This window comes from Apteryx rowi, unplaced genomic scaffold, assembly GCF_003343035.1.
Source record: "Apteryx rowi isolate R43461 unplaced genomic scaffold, aptRow1 scaffold_306, whole genome shotgun sequence".
Classification (NCBI taxonomy): domain Eukaryota; kingdom Metazoa; phylum Chordata; class Aves; order Apterygiformes; family Apterygidae; genus Apteryx; species Apteryx rowi.
In genome coordinates, this window is record NW_020449486.1 from 607,171 (window position 1) to 629,356 (window position 22,186).

Sequence of the window (22,186 nt, forward strand, 5' to 3'; positions counted from 1 at the left end):
CATTTTAGAAAAAAAAGAAAAGAATAAAAAAAAAAAAACAAGCAACGCCTCCCCTGACAATTTTTGAAGGTTTTCTTTCAACAGTAAATATTATCGCTGCTGATGTTAATGAAGACATTAGTTTCACAGCATTTGAAGTACTGAAACGTTCCACTGTTAACTAGCCTAGTGGGGTTTATGCTAATGCAAAATGTAATAAAGTAGAGGCCACTATCTCTTTAAGCTGAAAGAAAGGAAACTTGTTTCTACTTCCAAGGGATGCCTAGTGTGTGCTTATCTAATTGACTGTGTATTTTGTCTAGGTGTTGAGGGAAAGCTAAGAGAATGAAGGCTCTAAGTCCCCAGTGGAAGCATGATATGGCGATGCAGCGCTGGTGCTGAATTGTTCTCTCTGATGGCTCTATGGGAGTGGATAGCCCTGAGTCTTCATTGCTGGGTTTTAGCGGTTGCTGCTGTTTCGGATCAGCATGCCACAAGCCCCTTCGACTGGCTCCTCTCTGATAAGGGACCCTTCCATCGCTCACAGGAATACACAGATTTTGTGGACAGAAGTCGACAGGGATTTAGCACGAGATACAAGATTTACAGGTATGAAGCAAAGGGAAAGCCGTTACAGAGGTATCGTCCTTAGACGTTGTAAATGAACAACAAGGGTTTCCTTAAGGGAAAGTTTCAGCTTGTGGGAACAAATCCATAGACGCAAAATTCATTGCTGAAATACATGCAAGGCCGCATGTGCACGGTGTACTGTGGAAATGCCTGCTTATGATGTTTCTATTTTGTTTACAGAAATTTTTGTAATTGCTTACGTTGCTTTGGAAAACACTGACGATCGCTGCCTAACTCTAGTCTGCCTTAGTGGCATACTCAAAAATGTCCTAAGGTGTTCAATGCCCATCTCTGATTGCAGAAGGCTAATGTGGACACCCTTGTTGGTGCAGAAAGATCCCGTTCAATTGCTTTTGGTGTGACTCACCGAGACATAAGCTGTGACATTAAGAATGAAATTGTGGCTCCATGGACACCAGTAGCCAAGCGTTGTGAGAATAAGGGCATTTCAAAAGTGACTCAGAAGATTTTACATTGGTTTCTGCCAGTGTTTTAAGAAGCGGTTTGCTCAGCCCCAAGGGTCTGAGCTCTAAGATCCACGGTTAAGTTTAACAGAAGCCTCTGGTGCTTGGTCCATGAGCAAATTTGGCAGTAGGCTGGCTTTATTCAGATTAAATGGGTGAAAAGGTAAAAAAGAGTGGTGGATTTGAAAATTATAGGCCTGCTTGCGAATTTGTGCCTAGCTGTTGAATTGCTTTCGTGATACATGTGTAGCCTGTCAGTCTCCGTTCTTTTGAGGCAGCACTGGCGATATATCTTCTTAATCATTTGCAGGAGGTACAACTGTAACATCTGATAGCTTTACCAAGGATGTAGGAATGAAAAGGAGAGTTCAGTGTAATAATACTGAGCTAATGGCAAATGGAAAGAAGGGTAGAAGTGAGGGAGCATGAGATATTAAGGACTGAGAAAACAAATCTATATGCAGAGAGACTGTCTCACCTCTTATTGTTCCAGATCTTTTCTGGCAGCCAAGAGAAAGAGGCTGCAGCAGTGCAATACCGACAGATTGCTAACTTCCCTAATAACTCTCCAACCTATAAACGCAGACCATTTTGGTATGGAAGGACACACACTGGTTTCATTTAAATCCATGGAACAGTCCACACAAATTTTATACCTACTTCAAACAATTATTCCCCAGTGATATCTGGCTCTTCAAGAGAGAAAGAGTGAAATATGCATATACGTATATGCTGTCCTTTAATTCAAAGTCCAGTGGCCTGTGACAGATCTGCAGCTCTCAGTCCGTACAGCTTTTTACTTTTAAAGACCTTGCTTCATTTTCCTTTCCTAAATGCATGCAGCAGAGGGCACTCTGTTGCAGGTCAATTTTGCAGTGGGTTCCTTTGCTGTATAAAGAGGAATTAAAAGCATTTTGAAAATAAAGGGTGATTTGGAAATATGCTTGATGAAGTGGCTTGTCTTAACAGAACAGCATTGCCCAATATTTACTGCATTTTAAAAGCCAGCTGTCAGGACCAATAATGTAAAGCCAATAATGCGGAGACTGAGACAGCATATTTTATTCCTATTATTCTGTATTAGTCAACACTGAATCGAAATTATCTTGCTAACAAAATGAAAGATGGAATTGTATTTCATTTCAGCACTTTCAATCAGGTCTTTGAGAATTTTTCTCCTCTGAGCCATCCTTACAGAAACACTGTTAACTTTTGTAGATCTGTAATGATATCTCTGGTATTTACCTGTGTTTGTGCATAGGTTTAAATGGAGTTTAATTTACACCATCCCACAGAGAGCATTGCTGGTGTTCATTTCTATCTTCTGCCTATTCCCTTCATGACACGAACCGGGAAGTCGAAAGAGTAGAGCGTGAGGCACGAGCCTGGATCAGAAGGAAAACTGCATTTTTTGATTTAGTCACTCCACTACAAACCTTACTGCAAAGTGTCCTTATAAAATATGGTCCCATTAGCAAGCAGTGCAGAACACGATGACCTTGTTGCAAAGCACACAGAGTATATTTAATCCCTGTTGCTCCTCTGTGAGTTTTCCTGGGCTGAAGAGTCTGGAGTCTAATTGGTCTATCATTCCCTCACCTATCTCTTACCTAAGGAAAAAGATTCCCCCAGGGACGTTCGCAGCTCTGGTTTGGGTGGAGTGCTAAGGAAGGAGATGAAAGAGAGGGAAGCGCAGACCTCCATTGACTCGGCCTGATCGGGAAGCACATGGTGCCAACCGGATGGCTTCCTTCCTCTTCACTCTTCTCTCCACTCCTTAAGGTCCATACCGGAAACCTGACGTTTTAAGAGCAAAGAAGAAGAGAGGTCATCTCCCTTCGTTTTGCCATCCATGCCAGGTCAAAATCCACAGGGGACTGAACGGAAGGGGTTGTGACAGGTAGCAGCTCCCTTCCTATGTCTTCAGACTGAAGGCGCTCCAAGCCATAGATGCGGATACGGCTTCTGTACCAAAATCTAATGAGTGCTGCTGCCCGTGGGAACAGTCTCTGGAGCAGCAGCCTAATGCTGGGACTAGGTGTTCACAGGTGCCAGGGATAAAATGATCTCAGGAAAATTATCTGAAAACCAGCAGTGAGCTGCACATACCGCATGTAGCGTTTTAAAACATGTCATTGATGGAGTCTATTTTTCCTTCTGGAGGAGATCTCAGCAGGAGGAGACTGCTGTATAACTTCAGTTTTCCAACAACAGAACAATTACACGGTGATTAGAATGATGTTTTCATTCCCATTATTTTCTTCCCCCCTTTGGCAGTCTCAGGAGAGGCAGTAATGATGTAGAAAAAAATAAAATAAAATCTCAGTTGAATCATTAATTTCCCCAAATATTTATTTCAAGGTAGCATTTTCCGTTATAATCAAGATCATATTAAAATCACAGGGAAGACATGTTCTCCGGCTTTTGGTTAAGTCATGTACATTTATATAAATACCACAGTGCTAGAGATGAGGGCCTTCATCTTGCCCCCTTGTTTGCCATCGATTTGAATGGGTTCAAGGTCACGTAGTGCAGACCCATCAAAAATACAGAAATGATTAAAATTGAGCGAAAAGGACAGAGAACTGGAACGAGAGAGAACAAGATTTTACTACAGAGGATGTTAAAACCTTGGCTACTTGAAAATTGATGGAAACATTGTCATTGTCTGTCAGCTATTGCCTAAAACAGTGCTGTGCTGCTTGCTTTAGTCCTGTCATTTACGTGGCAGGGGACAGACTGATTTTAGAGTTTAGTTTCTCCTAATCATATATGGCAGGTTGGAAGATTAGATTAACGATATGGTCGACCTCCACGATGTCCTGCTACCTTAATTTTTTTCTGTTATTAAATTATATAACCTACTTATATTTGAAACAGATAGAGCCCAACTGCTAGACTAAACGACATAAAAAAATCTGTCACTGTGTGGACTCTGTGCTGGCATTTCTATTCTCCACCTAACTGTTTGTAGGCTAATGGAGCAAAAAGAAGTTAACGGCTTTGTATCCACCCTCTCTAGTCACGACAAACAAGTATTCCCCAGCCATGAGTTTGTTCTAAATTGTAGAGACAAAGCCAAAGGTTGGCACTGGGAGAGCCCACTTATTAACCGAGCCCGGTTTCTTATGGAAGGTCTTAACCTAAGCATAATATGAAGTTTTTAAAGATAAAGCTACACTTTGACTTATCTCCCTCTCTAGACTGTAAAACAGCTATGGGAGAAAAATAGCTGATGGATGAATTAGAGGAGAGTAGCGTGAGAAAAAAAATCAACTTTGTCACCCGTTTTTTAATCTACACAATAAAGAGCAATTCTGTCAGTGTATGTCTGTGGGTGAACAACCTGATCCTGCAGAGCGCTCAGCTCCTCAAGCTGAGGATCTTTGAACATTAAAGGATAAAGCTGGAAGATACAATATCTATGTACTAGTGTTTTTATCAGGTATTGAAGAACAATAAATAATTACGGCTGATGCTACCAGTGTTATGAGTGAGGGGTTGGTTATATGGCAGTGTGGTATTCCCTATAATTCTTCATAGGAAATATCCTCCTGCAGGACCTGCCACAGGTTTTAGTGGYGTTTATTGCCACTAGTCTGCAAAGGAAAAATGTCAGAAAAGCACCTGCATGGCTGCTGAAAACCTCCAAGTGAGTGGGAATGCTCAGTCCATATTTTATGGAAAATGGCTCCTGTATTTAATAAAGGTAAATATTTTGACAAGGAAATCCAAGTTCATAATTTGCTGTTCAATACACGACGGGAGCTCTGTGCCACTTGTATAAATCAGCTACAAAGGCGTTTAAATCCAAACAGAATGAGATGGCACGATACTAGGATGGAAAGAGTGATTGCAAAAGTAGGCAAAGAACCTCCATTCTGTCACAGGGGATAATTTCTATAGACATAGGGAAGTTTCTATGCTATCAAATAAGGTCCTGAGGAAATCTCATCGGGGCTGCTGTGCAGTTTTGTCCAAACAAAATGGTTCGAAACCTGAAACAGATGTGGAAAATTAGGGGAAGGAAGAGTCTAGCCTTTTCTTGTACGGCAGGAAAGTTTGGCACATTTAGCCAAAGRAAAAAAAAAAAGAGAGAGAGCTGAAAGAGGATAGAGTTGTTGTCAATACACATATCACAGAGTGGGAAGAATTATTTAAACCAAAAGCGATCACTGTCACAAAATCAAATTGGTATTAACTGGCTGGTCATGGATGGTTTCTGAGCATCAGGGTAAAACAGTTTTGGGAAAAACGAAATTACAAAATCTTACTAACCTAACATAGGGCTTAATGACATTGTGAAAAGGATTATAAGATCTGGTATTCATGATAYGGAACTAGATTTTAGTAACAGTTGAAGTCTCTTGGAGTTAAGTATTCCTAATAAATGTTGAATACTGGTCTGCAAAAGGAAAAACAAATGAGGCACTTAAAGACTTGAGCATCTCTGTGCAGCACAATATGAATGTGGCTGACTTTAAAAAGCCTTCCTTTAGAAGCGGTTTTAAAAGGGGTTATGTTTGTTCATGAGTCATTCGAAGTAAAGGATTAGGAAATAATGCTTTGAAGCTAAAGGTTATTTTGTGTTAAGACATACTGGGTTCCTCTCATATATTCTGAATCCTCCTGTAACTGAACCTATAGGGTAAAGTGAGCAAGACTGAAGGCTCTCTAGTAGATCACTAATATTTTTAACACTTGTACGTGAAGTCAAATAGGGCCAATGTTTAAGCCAGCTGTGTTTTACTCCCATATCAACATATCTGAGCCCACAGCAGCCACTAGACTTCTACCCATGCATGCTCCTGACAGATAGCGCTAAGACAAATTTGGGTCTAGCTCACTGCTAGACTCTCTGCATTCCCATTTGCCTCCATTTCCTTAACACAAAATACCACATCCAAAACCTGCARTAGTCGGGAGAGGTAGTGACAGGAGGAACACATCAGGAATCATCTGACAAAGCAATGAGATAAATGACTATGGTAGAAGCCAAGGAAAGAAATGGGCTGTACTCAGCAACCTGTAACTCCAATGGGTGACAATGTGAGGTTGCTTTCAAGAACTTGGCAAACCGGGCAACCATTGCCTTCACCTTTTTAGAGCCTTTGCTTCCTTGCACATTACACTGCATGTGCATGGGTGCTGTCGGGCAGCTGAGAACGGAGATTATTAATGCGCTGAAGAGCAAACAAGTTTATCTTCCACAATTACCCTATCAGTAGGGAATAAAGAGCTGGAGAAGTCCTGTCTGCCTTTTCCAGAGATTCCCTGCATCAGTAAATTGCTTCTGGCCCTCATCGTAATTGCTCAGCTTGCTTTAGGGAATTTTCCATTCAACCTGGTGGATAAAAGGTACAGTAATCAGATGGATCATGGTTCTCATAAAGTTTAGAAAGGACTAGTCTGCTGAATGCGTAAAGTCCTCATTTTAAATCCAGAGGCTCATAGACTGGGAACAGAGAAGAACAGGTCAAAGAGAGTTTCTGGCATAGTGAGGTCACAAATTTCTACCAAAAAAAATAGTATTTGGAGTTGTCCAGGACTGTGGCTCCACTGTGACAGGCAGTGGCACCAAACAAAAAAGGCACTGATTTCATTTTTGAGGAATCAAACCGCAGCATTTTCTCACACTATAAGAATAGTTTAAGAAAAGTGTGTGTGTGTGTGTGTATATATATATATATATATATATATATAAAAAAGTGTAGAATATTTCTTAAAAATGTCTGGATATGAAAAATACCAGTGAGTTTCATTTCTTGTTGTGATATACCTTAACAGCCTCTCTTGGTCTAGGTAGTTGTGGCCAGTAAAGACATGACACAAGTTAAATAACTGACTTTGGTGAAACTACTTGTATGAGTATATATTTGAGCAAAATAAAAGCTTTAAATAACCCTATTTCCAGATTTAGGGATACTTGGACAATGCTCCCTATCAGCATTTAATTTCCARTGCTTTGTTTCAAATGCAGATCTCCCTTTCATAAGAAAGCATTTCTATTTTACCTGTAGGGCCTAAACACACATCAGCCAGTAGTGCTTTACAATTAGCAATTGCCGTTATCAAAATTATACTCCTATTAGTTTCTTGACCTATTTATCTAGGRGATTTTCTGAAAGATACAGCCTGGCGATGAGGTGGAAAAAAGAAACAGATAATTTAAACCAAGAAGCTGGTCATGCTGTCATGGGAAACTTTTGTCTTAATGCTTGCAGATGAATTAATTCTGGAGCCTCATTTAGCTCACCAGTAATCTCGAAGGCTTGGTGAGTACCCAGAAAGGGTGTTCACAAAGATAGAGGAGCCTTTCAGGGACATATTCCGACAACCAAGTAGGAACCAAGGACCCGGTAAGGGCTACCTCCAGTAGCACTAGGAGCCTACAGGATCCCTCTGACACATGCTGGAGGTGCAGTGGAGCAGGGATAGGGACTGGACACCGATTTAGGTCTGCCCCACAATCCCAGTTTTGAAAGAGGTCTTCCCAGGTTAGTAGGGTCTCCAAGGGCAATGATAAATGTTTCTGAGCCCTTGAGGTCACTTGCGGCCCAGGAGCAAAGGCGGACAGATAAGAGGGACTAGGAGGCAGGCAGGAAGGACCTTGAAGCAGTGGTTCCCAGCTTGTTCCTCCCTTTCCAGCTCTGGTAAGCATGTGAGCCAGCGCAGCAGAGAAGAAGTCATCTGCTCTAGGCAAAGGGCTAGCACTTCTCATCACTTAGAGCACAGGAGAAATCAGAGCCTTGCTCCTGGCCCTGATTGACAACTTTAGCTCCCAGTCCATCTCTGAAGGACTTGGGAACAGCGTGACCAGACCCTGATGAAACACAGTATATTTTTAAGAGGTGCTGGTTTCCTACAGGATCTTGCAGAAATCTTAGTGAACATTTCAAAATTTAGCAACGAGCCCAATCCCACAGCCCTCAAGTGCCTCTAAGGTGTGTTGCCCTGACCAGTCAGGCCTGCTCCCTACCCCCTCCCTCTGTTTTGTCAGACAAGTACTAAATTACCGGGTGTCAAAATGAAGGTAGAATCTCTCTCGGTGAGAAAAACAAGCGTTGGTGCTGGATGGGAGACTGGGGAATGGCGTTAGCTGGGCCAGCGCAATGAGAAGTGTTCTCAGGAGTCAGTTTGTTTGACAAGAACACAAGTGTGTTTCAGCTTGGCAATGAAACAGAGTATTGATGCCAAGGTTGCCTTCTGTGTGTGKGKGGKTTTTTTTTTTATATATAATACACTGCAGGAGTCTATGTTTTGACAATCTCTCTTTGTATTTCCTCTTATTCGTCTGGTGTTTTTAATCAAAGATCCCAAGGAAACTCAAATGGGAAGGGGGAGAGTGAATCTTATTTTTATGCAGATTGCCATAATCCATTTCCCGAATATACCCACTTTCAGAATCTAACGTTTTAAAGACAACTATTAGATCAAAACCCCTACTGATATGTTTCCCTAGAACAAAGCACATTTGTTTAGCGAATATGGCGTGTCATCGTTTCAGTTAGTAAGTTCATAAATCATTTAAGTTGCCCTAAAAAAATTAAGATAATAGAGGCAGTAACTTAATGGTTCCATGCAGTCACTGAGGTAGTATAAAAGCTGTTTAACACTAGTAATAGATTCATTCTCCAGTCAGCAGGATGGTCTGCCTGAACCTTGGGAATAAAATCAGGTCATTATCATTAATTCTTTCAAGATTTTTGGTTAGTTGGGACTTTGTTCTTTCATTTGCCTTTCCTTTCCATTTTTGTTTGAATACCCAGGCTAGTACTATCACTGGTGTTCAAGATGTAGAGGAGTTCAAACGGTGAGCATCTTCAGAAAGGGGCAAAACAATTACAGAGATTTATTTTGGTCACTGAAAAAAAAAAGGCTTTTATTACTTGAATCCATTTCTCTATACATTCATTTTAACACCTTTATTGTTATTATTCATTGTTGCTGCTAGGTCAGTAGTCCTCTCCAAACAGAAGAGCTAAAGTTTTCAGGGTTTTTTTTTCTTTTTGTTAATAAAACTGATCCACATTTTAAGAATATATGGGTGGCATGTTATATCTTATGCAGAGAAAAGAACTGAATAGCACAGAAGCCTTTTCTATATATTTATACTGACATTAGTATAGGTTGGAAGGTATGGTTCTTCGTATACAAAGGCATTTGTACCTTTTCCATGCAGAAGAAGAACAACTGACACCAAATGTGCTCACTTAAGAATTTTTATTTCCTTCTCATATCATTGGCTTAAGGTCATAGCCAATATCTTAGAACCCAAGTTGCAGTTGTCGTCTTGCTCTGATTGACTCTGCAGGTTTTGCTAATCATTATCCTGGTTGTGAAATTTTATTGCGTAGCGGCAGATTCATTCCAACAGAGACCTTTGGAAAGAAGAACAATACTTTAAAATGATGTCTTGCAGCTCGATTCTCACTASAATCCCAACATGATTGTTATGGATAATAGTGTTCTTAAGGTCATTAGTGGCTCCGTATCTCGATTCATCTTCTGATACACTCAATTTCTACTTTATTTATATAGTTTTGAGAAGAGAAGGTATTTTTACTGACCAGACAATTTGATATATATATACAGCTCTGAAAACTGCACAAACAAAGCCCACTAGCAATTTAGAAGTTGTATATGGAGGTCTCACATGCAGAGAAGAGATAGCATCTGACTTTAAGTAATGAATATTGATTTATCAAGGGAACAACAAATATACAAGTTTTGACTTACAGAAGCAGCAAAATTTAAAATCAAAAGCATAAGCCGCATTCTAGCAAATATTCTGAAGGATCATCAAAATCTCAGACCTAAGAAAATATAATTCATACATTTAATATAAATATGTGAAATTTAACAAATAGGGTTTTTTAACTGATACCGTAACTTCTGATAATAGAATTGGATGTTTTACTACAGCAACAAATACAAGATCAGCTTTGCCTATGGATAAATATGCTATTTTAACAGAAAGTAAACAGAGGCAACAAATTTTTATCCAGTTACACCTAACTGTATTTTCTTTAAACTACGTCTTTGGCCATTTAGATAAAACACTGGCTATAGATCATAATAAAAAGTAAATAAATTCAAAACATTAAACAGCATAATAACCAATCTGATAAATTGCATTAATAAACACAGTAGAGTCTTTTTCCACATTTCGCTTGTTTAACCACCCAAAATAAATAAAACTTAATCATTTCAACAGATTAAAAAATTCACTCGTGGTGAAAGACCTGTAGTGAGGTCTCATGTTTCAGAGAACTAATTGATCATTGTCATTTCTCTTTTATGAAACATTTAATGATGCTTGTGGTAGCATGCTATGGAACTCAATAAATGAGAATAAATGGAAAATATGCAGTCTGTGGTGCTTTTGCATTTATTAGTTTCTAGAATCCCAATATGTGCAATGACTTATTCTGTCACAGTTAAGTTGGTRTGTGAATGTGTGTGTGTGCGTGTGCACGCACATGTGTGTATGTACATATGGATAAGTGTGAATGCATCAGTTTATCACTTGACGTTTTGGCCAAGCAAGCTGTAAGGAGAATACTGCTTATTAGAAAAAAAAAWATATATATATATTCTTCAACAGTCAGGTGTCTGAATGAGAGACTTTGTCCAATATGCTACTGAAGTTTACCATAGGCATTTCCTGAGGCTTCAGAGCTCCAGAGGTCATTGTGGAGGTCAGTCAGCTCTCCGTTAAGACCTGTCAATACATATACATTTGGAAAACACTACGAGTTGTGTGTAACAGCCCTTCCTGACTCCCAGGGAACCCGAAAGAAGTTTGCGCTCAAGTTCAGCACCCAAGTTGTCTGCCCAAGTTGGGATTAACAGCATGCAAATGCAACATGCAGATGGGATCCCCACCAGTTCTTTCACATGCCTTTTAAAAGGTTCAGCAACCTCTATTTGGATCCTAATTTCCTCAAGAACTGCTTTCCTTCCTATAGACCTTCAATCRAAATGTATCTTTTTGCTTTTTGGGTTGTCGGTGATTGAATAGGATCTGAAGGTATTTTTCTTTACAGGTTTTCGTCTCTGAAATGTGCTTTTCCTTTTGGTAAACCAGTTTCTCAGTTGGTTGATTTTGAAGGTCCATCTGTTTGTTTAGAATTTTGCCTGGAGAAGTAATGGCTATGTCTATTTTTACTGCTGTATCCTTGGCCTGGATGATAGCAAACGTGTGCTCGTTTCTTGGTTCTGACTTTGAGGTTGGGATGCGACTTGGTGGGAGTGACCTTGGTACCAAAACCAGCAAGGACTGTTAGGAGTCAGTGAAATTCATTCAGTCCCCTGGCACTCCCTCTTACTCTTATGAGAAGAGAAAAAAAAAATTGTTCARTTTTTTTTTTTTTTGAGTGTGATGGTAGCTTTCTCCAGCTATTGTGGTTGATAGGATACGGATAGCTTAAAAAGGAGGTGTAACCTTAGCGCTTTATTTTAATTTAAAGAAGTGCTTAAAAACCTTTGTAAACTAGGAAATTAAATCTAAATAAAAATAAGATAATATTGCAAAATATGGAATCATTTTTTCTTACTCTTACTTGTGCAATAGAAACATTGACGTTTATTTTGATGTCTCTACTTTTTAAAAAAGTGCCTCTATTTAACTMTTCTATATTTATTGGAAGTCACATTTATTTCACTCTTTTTCGCTTCTCTTCACAGTAAAAACAACACGAGTTTTCCAAACCAGTGTGGGTTTGCAAGATTATAGCATTGTAGGCAGTAATAAAACATTCTTCGTTTGGGATTTATGCTAATACGAAATGAAATTTTGGAAGCTTCTCCACAACACAAACTGAGGTCTCATGACTTCAGTTTCTAATTCAGTTTGAATCTTTGGAGATTCCCATCTGTGGTTGATAATATATGAGGCAATATTCATCTCTCTCTAAGAAGTAGTGGTTCTGTCACAGTAATTGGAATAAAAAGTAGAAAAAGGTCAATTTTAGTTAAGTAAACTAAGTAGCTATGTCTCAAAATTCAACCAGGGAACAGAACCCTTGAGAGAGGGAGAGGGCAATAGAGAGAGCTTCCATTTGCACATCATCATTTTTCAGACTACAACTGTATCTGAGTGGATTTGTGGCCAATAGCTGTGTCTGAAAATAGCATGTAGCAGGCATGAGGCAGTTTTATCCTTGTGAGATCTGCATTTCTGACTGTGGTGAAAATATGCCCATTTTTCTTCTCTATTTTGGTGTAAGATCATTCTGAAATGTGCTAACAAAGGAAAACAATTTTGGATGGGACTGGTCTAGCAAGTAGCATCCCTTAAAGCCAGAAAACATGGGAAAATGATAGTAACAACCTTAAGTGTGGCAAAGCTACTGGAGAAATTGCCTGCTAACACTATGTGTTGCATGCTGGGCAAGAGGAAAGTAGCTTGCTTCGAGAAGAAAGCTTAATAACCATAGGGTTATTAGAGGGAACGAGTTTTTCTTTGAGTGCCATAACAAGTACAGACTGCTTTCCCATGGCTGAGTGTCTTCTGGTTGATGGTCAGGTACAACTAGAGCTTTTCTTGCTGTCACGGCATTTATGAGGGGCTTGCTCCTTTGCACTCATATTTGCACTCACACTCAGTGCTGCAGGTTCATTTTCAGGAGTACCTTAGTGGTCACACCATGTTACCCTTTTTTTTCACAAAACGTGGAAACAATCTTTAAGTGATTTATGGTTTGAGGTCTTTAGAAATCTGTTGTATTCCGTTGAAGTTGGACAGTCTGTTCAAAAAGTATTTGGAGGAGATACAGCCATATATGTGTGCAAATGCCTGTAAYGGCCACCTACACCTACTACCACAACACAACCACATAGCCAGTTTGGAGGAAACAAGGCTAAATTGAATCTAGAATGAGCCCAAATGAAAAAGGGCATCCAAAGCCTGCATTCTTGACTGATAAAGGTCACTAGTGCCACTGACTTCTGTGAAGATACACCAGTTTACTTGGGTGAGATTTTGAGCTAGTACTACAGGAGCTCAAGTGGACTCCTAAACTGAAACCTAAAAGGTGATGCAAGCTGGCTCTCCATGCCCAAATCTGTAACAGGGAACCCAGGACCATCTCCCGTCTCCACAGTCCTCTTTTTGTGCTCCCTGTTCTTCTGAAGGATATCTAGCAAGCCGAGAACTGTAGGGCACATTATACTTAAATAGCTTATATAACTTGTATAGCTTATATAACTGTAGGGCAAAGTGTACTTGCTCCACAGGCTATGCGTAGCCTTGTTTTGGAGTAGGGAAGGATTAACTCTGCGATAGCTGCTTAGTTTTTAATTTTTCAGACACTGGGACACATGTATTCTCGTTATGCAATGTCTTAGCCATATAGTCTGAACTTTATGTTCACACACAGTTCTCACGATTTTGGGTGGGGTTTTTTTGTTTTGTTTTCTAGCAGCCCTAGAAACAGTTCATCGGAGTAGACCAGAAGGTACACAAGGGGTGGATGACGGAGGCAATATAGTGAGAACAGCTTTATGTTTGGTGAAGTTATTAAAGTTTTGGGTGTTGGACTTTACAGCCCCAAATCCATATTTGGCTATTTTCATACGGCAAGATGTCACTATTACATCTGATATTGCTTTTAGTGTGTATTAGCTTCATTGTGTTATTTGTTCTCATCAGGATCAATGCAAGAGTAAATGCTAGAAGCTATGTGACTTTCACTGGTCAGGCGATCAGACAACATGAACAGTTTTCCTTCTGGACCTTAAAACTGTTAGTCAATACATCTCTCTTCACTTTATAATTTCATCAGATATGTTACCGAGTGTCTCAACTAACTGTTGGGCCTTAGCAAAACATTCACTGAAAGGTGGCTCGCAGCATAAAACCCAGAATCAGAGGCAGTTGCTAGTGTTTCTGCTTCACTGGAAAAAAATCATTATTCTCCTGCCGCAAGGGTAGGTAATACCTTTTAATCAAAGCTGAAATGCAATAATGGAGCAATATGAAAGAGTTCACATTACAGATGCCCTAGGCAAAGCCCCTCCAGTTATTTATCCTCTAGCTGTAACTATGTCCTGAAAATCAGGGACAAAATTAAGCTATAACAACACTGTTATGGAAAAAGGGCAATGAGCTGCTTGTAAATTAACCTTCCTAGGTAGGAAACGTGCTATCTCAGATGAAGCAATCCATTTGTAGTTAAAGCAAAGGATTTGAACTGACTAGCTGCAGAAATTTCTGGTCTTAGACTATCATGAAATAGTGTGCTGATCTTCATTGTAAATAGACAGCCATACACAGAGGAAAATATGTAAAAGTATAAGCACGTCCACCATGGACTTGATGCTGAGACTAATCCAGCAAAAGGATTAGGATTCTGGATTTAGTTAGCTCCTCTCTGACATAGAGAAAGATGGTTTTATCGCTGATAACAAATGCTAGAGTTTGGAGCAGTGGTATGGAGATTTAATTCTCACGCTGTGAATCGAGGAATGGTCACACTTCTCACAGGCAGAAGCAAAAGCCTGTCTTCCCAACTAATACGTTCAAGGACTGCACGTTATTTATTTTTATGAGGTCACCATTTACTAACATAAATGCAGTGCAGAAATGTGAGAGCTACCTCACTAGCTACAAGCAGACTTAGCAATATTTCTCCGTCAAAGTGCTTTCTTATTGACAAGCAATCTTCAATTAAATGAAAAATTTGTATTTTCAGGATTCTTTGAAACCTTAAAAGCAAACTTTAAAAGAAAAAACAATTAGTTTCTACAGCCAAGAAATTAGATACTATCAAGAATTTGCTCCCCCTTTCTCCCCTGCCCTGCATCCTCAAAGCCTCTGACAACATCTGGTTTTCTTAGATTTTTTCTTTTTTCCCAAGTTTAATTCTGAAATAATGCTTGAGCCCGTGCTCTTTAATACATGCAACTAGGCAGAAAGGATTTTATTTTATTTTATTTTCCATTATATTTCTCTAAAGTCTTTCCACAGCAGTTTGAACACTCTTTTTCATACCAATTAGTATTCTGAACCATCAGTCTCACGGAAGTCAATGATATAATCAGGTTTTTACTCAAAAGTAATAAAAATGTGAGCATCTCCGTGTGGGTGGGTGCAGATTTTGGAAGCCATTTTGAGTTCCAAACAGGATGTTAGGCACACAGTGTTTCCTCCAAAATAGTTTGCTAGTAATTTCTGTTTTCAACCAATTTTGTTATGCTGATAAGCCAAAATTGGCATCCTGAGAAAAGAACATAACCGCCTCTCGCAAACATCTCCTTTTTCCTGGTCTTCCCTAATGTGCTCCTATCATTTCTGCTTTGTAAATCTTGTCAAGCCACTGATATTTGCTCAAGGATTAGCTCCGTTCTGAATCTCTCACCGCTCTATTACCAGGGGTTTTCTCTGGTGAGAGATGATTTTTTTTAATTGAAAATCTGGCGAAGTACAGAGTAACACGCTCCATCGTGCTGTCCGACAATAACCTGAAAAGCAAATGGAGCTCGCCTTTACCATTTTATTGCAATGCTTGTTGCTGCTTTTTCTTTTTTTTCCAGAGCTATAGAGATCGCATAGCAGCAGCCTGTACTGGACTGCAGAAGTTGAGTCCCTCCACCAGCTATATTGGTTTTGCCTATTTTGTTTAAAGACATACGGTCTTGAGACATATGGTCGTGAGACCATAGGTGTAGCACTTTGGGTTGGTGAGGGGCCTTGTACCCACACACTGATGGGAAAAGTGATTGGATATTGCATGGATGTTGCTGTCATACGCTGTTTTTTCTGAACCAAAAAGTTAGCCAGATGCCTCAGGCTTATAGAAGATAAAGTTGTAAGCATAAATCCTAWTTTTTCCAGTGAGGTATTTAACTGATTTTGTGGGGCAGCTGTTATTCAAGTATGGAATATTCATGCATCTCACTCACCAAGCATAAGCTGTATGTACATTTTCACATCTTTAGCTCTGCTTTCCACGACAAAATACTAATAAAGGTGGGAGAACAAAGCTGAGTCTGAGTTTCATATTAACCACTAATAAATAGTGGCCTATGTAAATTTGCCTAAATACTAAGCCGTCTCTTGCTGTCAATATAGGCACAGTTCACTGATCAGCAGCAATAAAGGCTCTTTAATTACATACTTTTGTTACACTTATTTCTAAGTAAGCATCTCCAAAGTATAAAAAGCACAATTAAAATCTATAATTCAGCTATCTGGGTCCATTGATAGAAATACAGCCACGTTTTAAATGAGCTTTAGCAGTTTAACAGCTCTGTGCTTGAAAGAAAAGTAGATTAATACAAATAGCCTGCAGGGAAAGATGAAGGTTCAGATCTCAGCAATCTGAAAAACTTTGCATTTCTATGGAATCCAATTTCAGGCTGCACAAATAAAGTTAAGAGGATGAGTAAACTTGCTGCATAGAATATTTTGTTATTCTTACCATTGTTGCTCATTGAATGAAACTTGAGCATTCTGCTGAAGTTCCAATTTTTGCTTCATTCCTCATGGTACAGATATGTCCTGTCTTCACGGTTCTCTAAATTTCGTTGAAGCTAATGCAATTTCAATTAAACAAGCTACGTACTATTTTTTCTTACTGGTCAATCTGTGTTAAAATTTTATATATAGCTTAGCATTAACATTCAGCACCAGATTCTCAGAAGCACCTCATATTTTCAAAGGGCATCAGTCCTTAATGTGACATTTATTTATTTAGGTACCTAACAAGGGTAAGAGCTTTACTGAAGAAGATGGCCCAGCAGTTTTGGAATTAACACCTCCACTGTCATTAATGATATAACACCACGATTAACAGGGGTGTTAACAGTTGATCTGTTTAATGAGATTATGCCTAGTGGTTTGGATTAGTAGGTTCGGATCCTGACTGCAAAAAGTTTGTGATAGCGAATGATAGAGGAACTAAATAAATAATGATGTAAGGCTACAATAATAAGAGCAAAAGGTTCAGTCATTCAGGAGGAAATCTTGATGGTTTTGTGAGATAGAGGAGTTTTATACACGAATATGAATTACTTGCAGCAGGTGACGCAGTACTGGGGACTTGAAGATCAGGAAGCATGTGAGGAGTTTGCAGAAAAGCAGCATTTATATCAAATAATGAAATTATTCTGTGTAATTTCAAACAGAATTGGGAAAAAAATTACAGGTTGCAAGGTTAGAGAAGAAATCTAGCATTGAAATGAAAGTGATTTTTACAGTGTACTTTTACATCATATTTTGGTACCTCATCCTGTTATACAGCTTAGGTCATCCTGTCCTGAGTAAATTCGCCTCCTATTGTGGCAGTGAGTGACATTATATCACTTTGCCAAAAATAACAAATTTTCTTCTATGAGTTTCTAGCATGTTGCTTCCTAAGCTGTTAGAGCCACCTCTTTTTAAGGAATTATGAGATATCATATTCTCTCCTAAATCCACCTTTCTTAGACCTCTGAACCATTGGTTCATCTGCTTCTGACAATGGCACCAACAATGACCTTCTGGGCTCACTTGCAAAGAGAGACCTTGACCCAATGTTAGAGGCAGGCGAAAGCAGGAAGATTCCTATTCACCCTCTTTCCCCACTGCATGCCCCACATTTGAACAGCTAGAATTATAAATCGATCTCTTTTGACAGGTGTGAACCCATAGTTTGTGATGATCTACCTGAGAAATTACAAGACATCTAGATAGCATGTCTGGAAAAAAAAAAAATCCTGAACAACATGAAGCAGGCTTGGTGCCATCAAGCCTCAATATGTGGTAGCTGATACCATTGCATTAGGCCAGCCATCATTAAGTGCCTGTGTGAATTTTATGTCCAATGCCTGTTTGCTTTTGCTGTTGGCCTCTTGGGAAGAAGTTAATGCCGTTGTGAGGCCGTAGGTGGCAATAAGCAAGGTCTCTGTCAGTAGGATGCCGAGTAATCTGTTGAGAAGTTTCCTCCAGGAAAAAGGAGAAATTACTGAGTCGCTGTCAGCAGTTCAGTCAGCTTATCTGCTTTGATTATGATGATTGGTTCTCATTTCCTAAATAAAAAATAAGCTTAACAAGCTGAGTGGTGGGTCATTAATGGCAGATTGGTTTGGTTTTTTGCTTCCTTTTGGGGGCCAAGGTTACTTATTAAATTGTTTTGAACGTTTCTCTCTCAAAAAGCATTTCTGAGATGAGAGAAATATTTTGGCTGAAGTTCTACAGTTATCTACTTATCAGATCTGTGCTCCCTCTATTTCTCTGTTATATATTAGATCTAGTGGTCTCGTAAGGCACCCTGCATCAAGGTGATAGTATTCTGCATTAGCAATGCAGCATAGCGCAGAGACAGGAGAAAGTCATGCACACTTTTTCTACAGAAAAAAATACCATATGGGAAAGAGGCTTAAAAACAACAAGAACAATGACATCTAAAAGACTGTTTAATTATTTTTATTTATTTGTTGGAGAATATGCCTCAGCAGGAGGGGATGTTTAAGCTTTTAGATTTCTGCAGTTGGTGCCTAGGGCTGGATCCAGGTGAGGCTGCAATAGGTGGGACCGTGGACAGCAATGCCCACCTCCCCTGTGACCTGGCAGGAGGCCACAGTAACTGCAGCAGAGTAAAATTTTCCCGTACGTTGCATTTTTCTCCTGTCAAAAACACTGATCAGGTGTCATCCCATCATTAAGTGTCGACCTCAGTTCCTCTGCTGAGTCAAAGTGAATCAGGCTATTGTTTGCCGGCACACTCATTTGTAAATTAGGTTAGAGATGAATCTATAGCATAGCTAAATACCCAAATACATTAATGGCAAGACTGTGGGTTGAACAGGGAAATAGTCTGTGCCAGGAGAAGCGTGGATGCATGTGACTTCAGTCCTGAAGAGAGGCAGGAATCCAGACACTGACACAAGCGCTGTCTGGACCCCTGTTTCTCTTGGAACACCAAGACTACATGTTTCCCTTGATCCAGGGCATAAATCCATAAGCCTGAGTGAACAAATCCGGTCACTGTATCATTAAAGGGGAAATTTCTTAAAGTGAATTTTGCAGATCAGATTCCCTCTGGGGAGAGCAGAACAGAGGCTTGCTAGACTTTCCCTAAAAAAAGTGTGAGGAAAAATAAAGGATATAGTGTTTGCTTAACACTGCAGAGATTTCGGTTAGTAGCTTTGTTGTGTGGTTGGTCTGAGACTGGTGCTGTGTTGGGGAGCAACCAGATCAAATATGATCAGATAGGTCAATTCAACCAACATTAGAAGTTTAACTTGCTTTTTTGAGATAGTTTCTTCACTGTGCATAACAACATTTAATGATTTTCCTTGCAAGAAGTATACTCACAGTATCCCAATAAGAATATGTTACCACAGGCTTGATCCAAAGTTAGTTTGCTGTTTCAGTCTGACTGTATGCATATGTTTGTATCTGCATCATGCACTTTTTCATCATTCTGCCATCATAGACTGCTTTACGTGGTTTTTGAGCATGTCCTACCTAGTAGTAATTCTCTCACAGTGTCATTAGCTGACTGTTACAGCTCTAGGCTTGTTCTGAAATTAGCTTGCTTTCATAAAACACCCTTTATAGTATGCATGTATACATGCGTACACGTACTCACACCATATACTTGTGTGTGCAGATGTGTATAAAGGCATGTGGCATTGCAGGATACTTTACATGAACTCAGCTTCATGCAATCATTATGATAACAGGAAAATATATTTGGGGATATATCGGAATACTTGGGAATATATTGCTCTAGAAGTAATTCAGAATATAGTGTGGATCGACATCTGTTTGTTTTAAAGCAGACTTACAGAAGGGCATCGCGTGCCCTTCCGTCCGGTCATGTCAACAGCACGAGACAGGTTCGGATGTCCTTCCCTGATCTAAGGAGCGAGCTGTCGACCTGCAGGGTTCCCAGTGGTGGCCTGGTGTCTCTCTCTCCCTCTCTGAAGCTATTTTGAGAGGCATCATCACTCACTGACCAGTTTGAGGAACTCTTGATGCTAATTCACAAATACCTTCAGCCACTGCAAAGGCTTCTATCCAAAAACTGAAGACATCTCCTCTGTGCCAATGTTGCAGCTTTGTTCAGCTGCGTCAGGTCTGACATTTGCCTAGGAAATCCTACAAATAGAATCAGCTCCCTTATTGCCATTTCTCCCTTTATGGAAAGGCTCTGATGTGGGAAATGATCTAATTCAGAACATCAGGTACTCAGCACTGGTAATTCCACCAGTTAAGGATCTTTTCCCCTTGAGCCTTCCTGCCATTTAGAAATATAGCTATATTGACAAAACAGGAAAGAAACGGATTAACATTTCTCTTTGTTTCATTAGGTTAAGTTCAAGTAAGATATTGAGACTGATAATGTGCAGGCAAAAATAATTACAGAAAAACCCAAAGAAACCAAGATTATTAAAAATTTATTCTTATAGATTTGCTCAGGATAATATGCCAAATAATGCATTATGCAATGTTGGTAGTTCTACCTTAAAGGAAAGGGAATGGCCACTGAATAACCCCAAATCCAGGAGTGATGCTACTATATCACTGTCATTGCTCCTCCCACCCCCCAAGTCTCTGGATACAGATTCTATCTGGATACAGGTTCCTAGAGTTTTTATAAAACACACCTCCAACTAACAGCTGAATTTAAATATAGCATCTCTGTTGCAGACTTGTGGGATAAGTGTTGTTTCACTGTAACAGTTAGCATATGGTGCTTGGCTCTGGGAGAAAGAAAATTCAAGTTGAAKCCAAGTTGTCAGGAAGCTACCAGCATGTCTATAACATAAACTGTGCAGGATTTTGCCATTGCTTTGGGGCTCCATTTGCACTTACTGGTATTCTGGTATTTATATCCATGTTTGACAGTTTTGGAGCGGTCACAGGATATCCTTGGAGGGGGAGAAAAAAAAAAAGTCCTTCAAAAATTCTGGTGTGTTGGCATATGTAATTAAAAAGCTGTTCAGGATATTAGTCCAATTAGTGTGTGTCTCTTCCGAATTGTAGGCCTTGGATGAAAATGCAGTACCCTGAGTGGAGGGACCCCTCTGAGTGTGGCTCGTAGGTTTGCTTCCCATCTGGCCTTTCAAAGTCACATATGCTACAGATCTCGCCTAATTTTTAGCAGCACTAAGTGAAAAGCCAGGTCAGACCCCAGCCAGTCTTCAGTTTTCCATCTCCTCGGCTGCGGCAGCCTCTTCTTCTGCCTGCTTCTTATCATTTCACTTTCCTTGCAAAAACTGGCTATGAGCAGAGAGAGCTAATGCAACAGTCTTTCTCAAAACTGAGACCTTTCCTGCAAGGACAATACATACCGTTACTAAATCATTACATTTCTTAACATCTCTTTTGCTGGGTGAACAACACGCTGTTCAGAGGGAGTCACTTGCCTTCCTCTCATGCATGATGGAGTTCACTGAAAGGCTCTTACAGTCTTAAACCTGCTTTGAGTTGGAAGAGCTGCACTGATGCACCAGATTTAAACATCGCCTACAGCGTGTCTCTTAGGTCCTGATCTGAGGACACGTGCCACTTTGTACGACTGCAGCTTGTTCTGTCTACAACTCTGTTGCCCTTTTTTACTTTTTACTCTTCTTTCTTGATTTCATTATTTTTGTCCCCCTCAAAAGTTAGCATGGTGCTTGTGGACCGTGCCAGACGAACAGCCTTCGGAAATGCTGCTTATTGAATGCAACCTCAGAAACAGTTATAGCTCTGGCAGTGATGAGGCAAGTTTTGCTGGTCTCCTGCCACATCAGAAAGCTATCCTTAAAGCCCTGCCAGCTTTCCTGAGCTCCTTTGCCTTCAGAGCTGCCTCCAAGGATTCCCRCCTTCCATTTGCCTGAATAACCCAAAGTCTGCTCTTCCGAAGCCCTGTGTCTGCACTCTGCTACTCTCCTTCCTCAGTCATGTCTGGATCATGAACATCACTATTTCATCGTCACTATAGCCAAAGCTACCATTGGTTATCACATCCCTGAACAGCATTTCCTTGTTAGTGAATAGCAGATCCAGCTGTGTGTCACCCCTGTTGGCCCACCTGATTAAGAAGTTATTCCTACACACTCCAGAAATATTCTTGACTGCCTCTGCCCCACTGTGTTGGTCTTCCAGCAGATGTCATGGAGGTTAAAGTCCCCCA

General features: G+C 40.0%; 1 protein-coding gene across 2 annotated transcripts in view; it reads left to right on the forward strand.

Moving 5' to 3' along the window:
* Positions 1 to 352: 352 nt before the first annotated feature.
* The window catches only part of LOC112968203 (BMP/retinoic acid-inducible neural-specific protein 3), a 192,019-nt gene continuing 170,185 nt past the window's right edge, over positions 353 to 22,186 (forward strand). The window contains exon 1 of one of the 2 annotated variants that reach the window (XM_026070185.1): positions 353 to 588. In XM_026070185.1, coding sequence (XP_025925970.1) covers positions 353 to 588 — 236 coding nt within the window. The remainder of the gene's footprint in view (positions 589 to 22,186) is intronic. The other variant, XM_026070186.1, reaches the window with a different exon arrangement.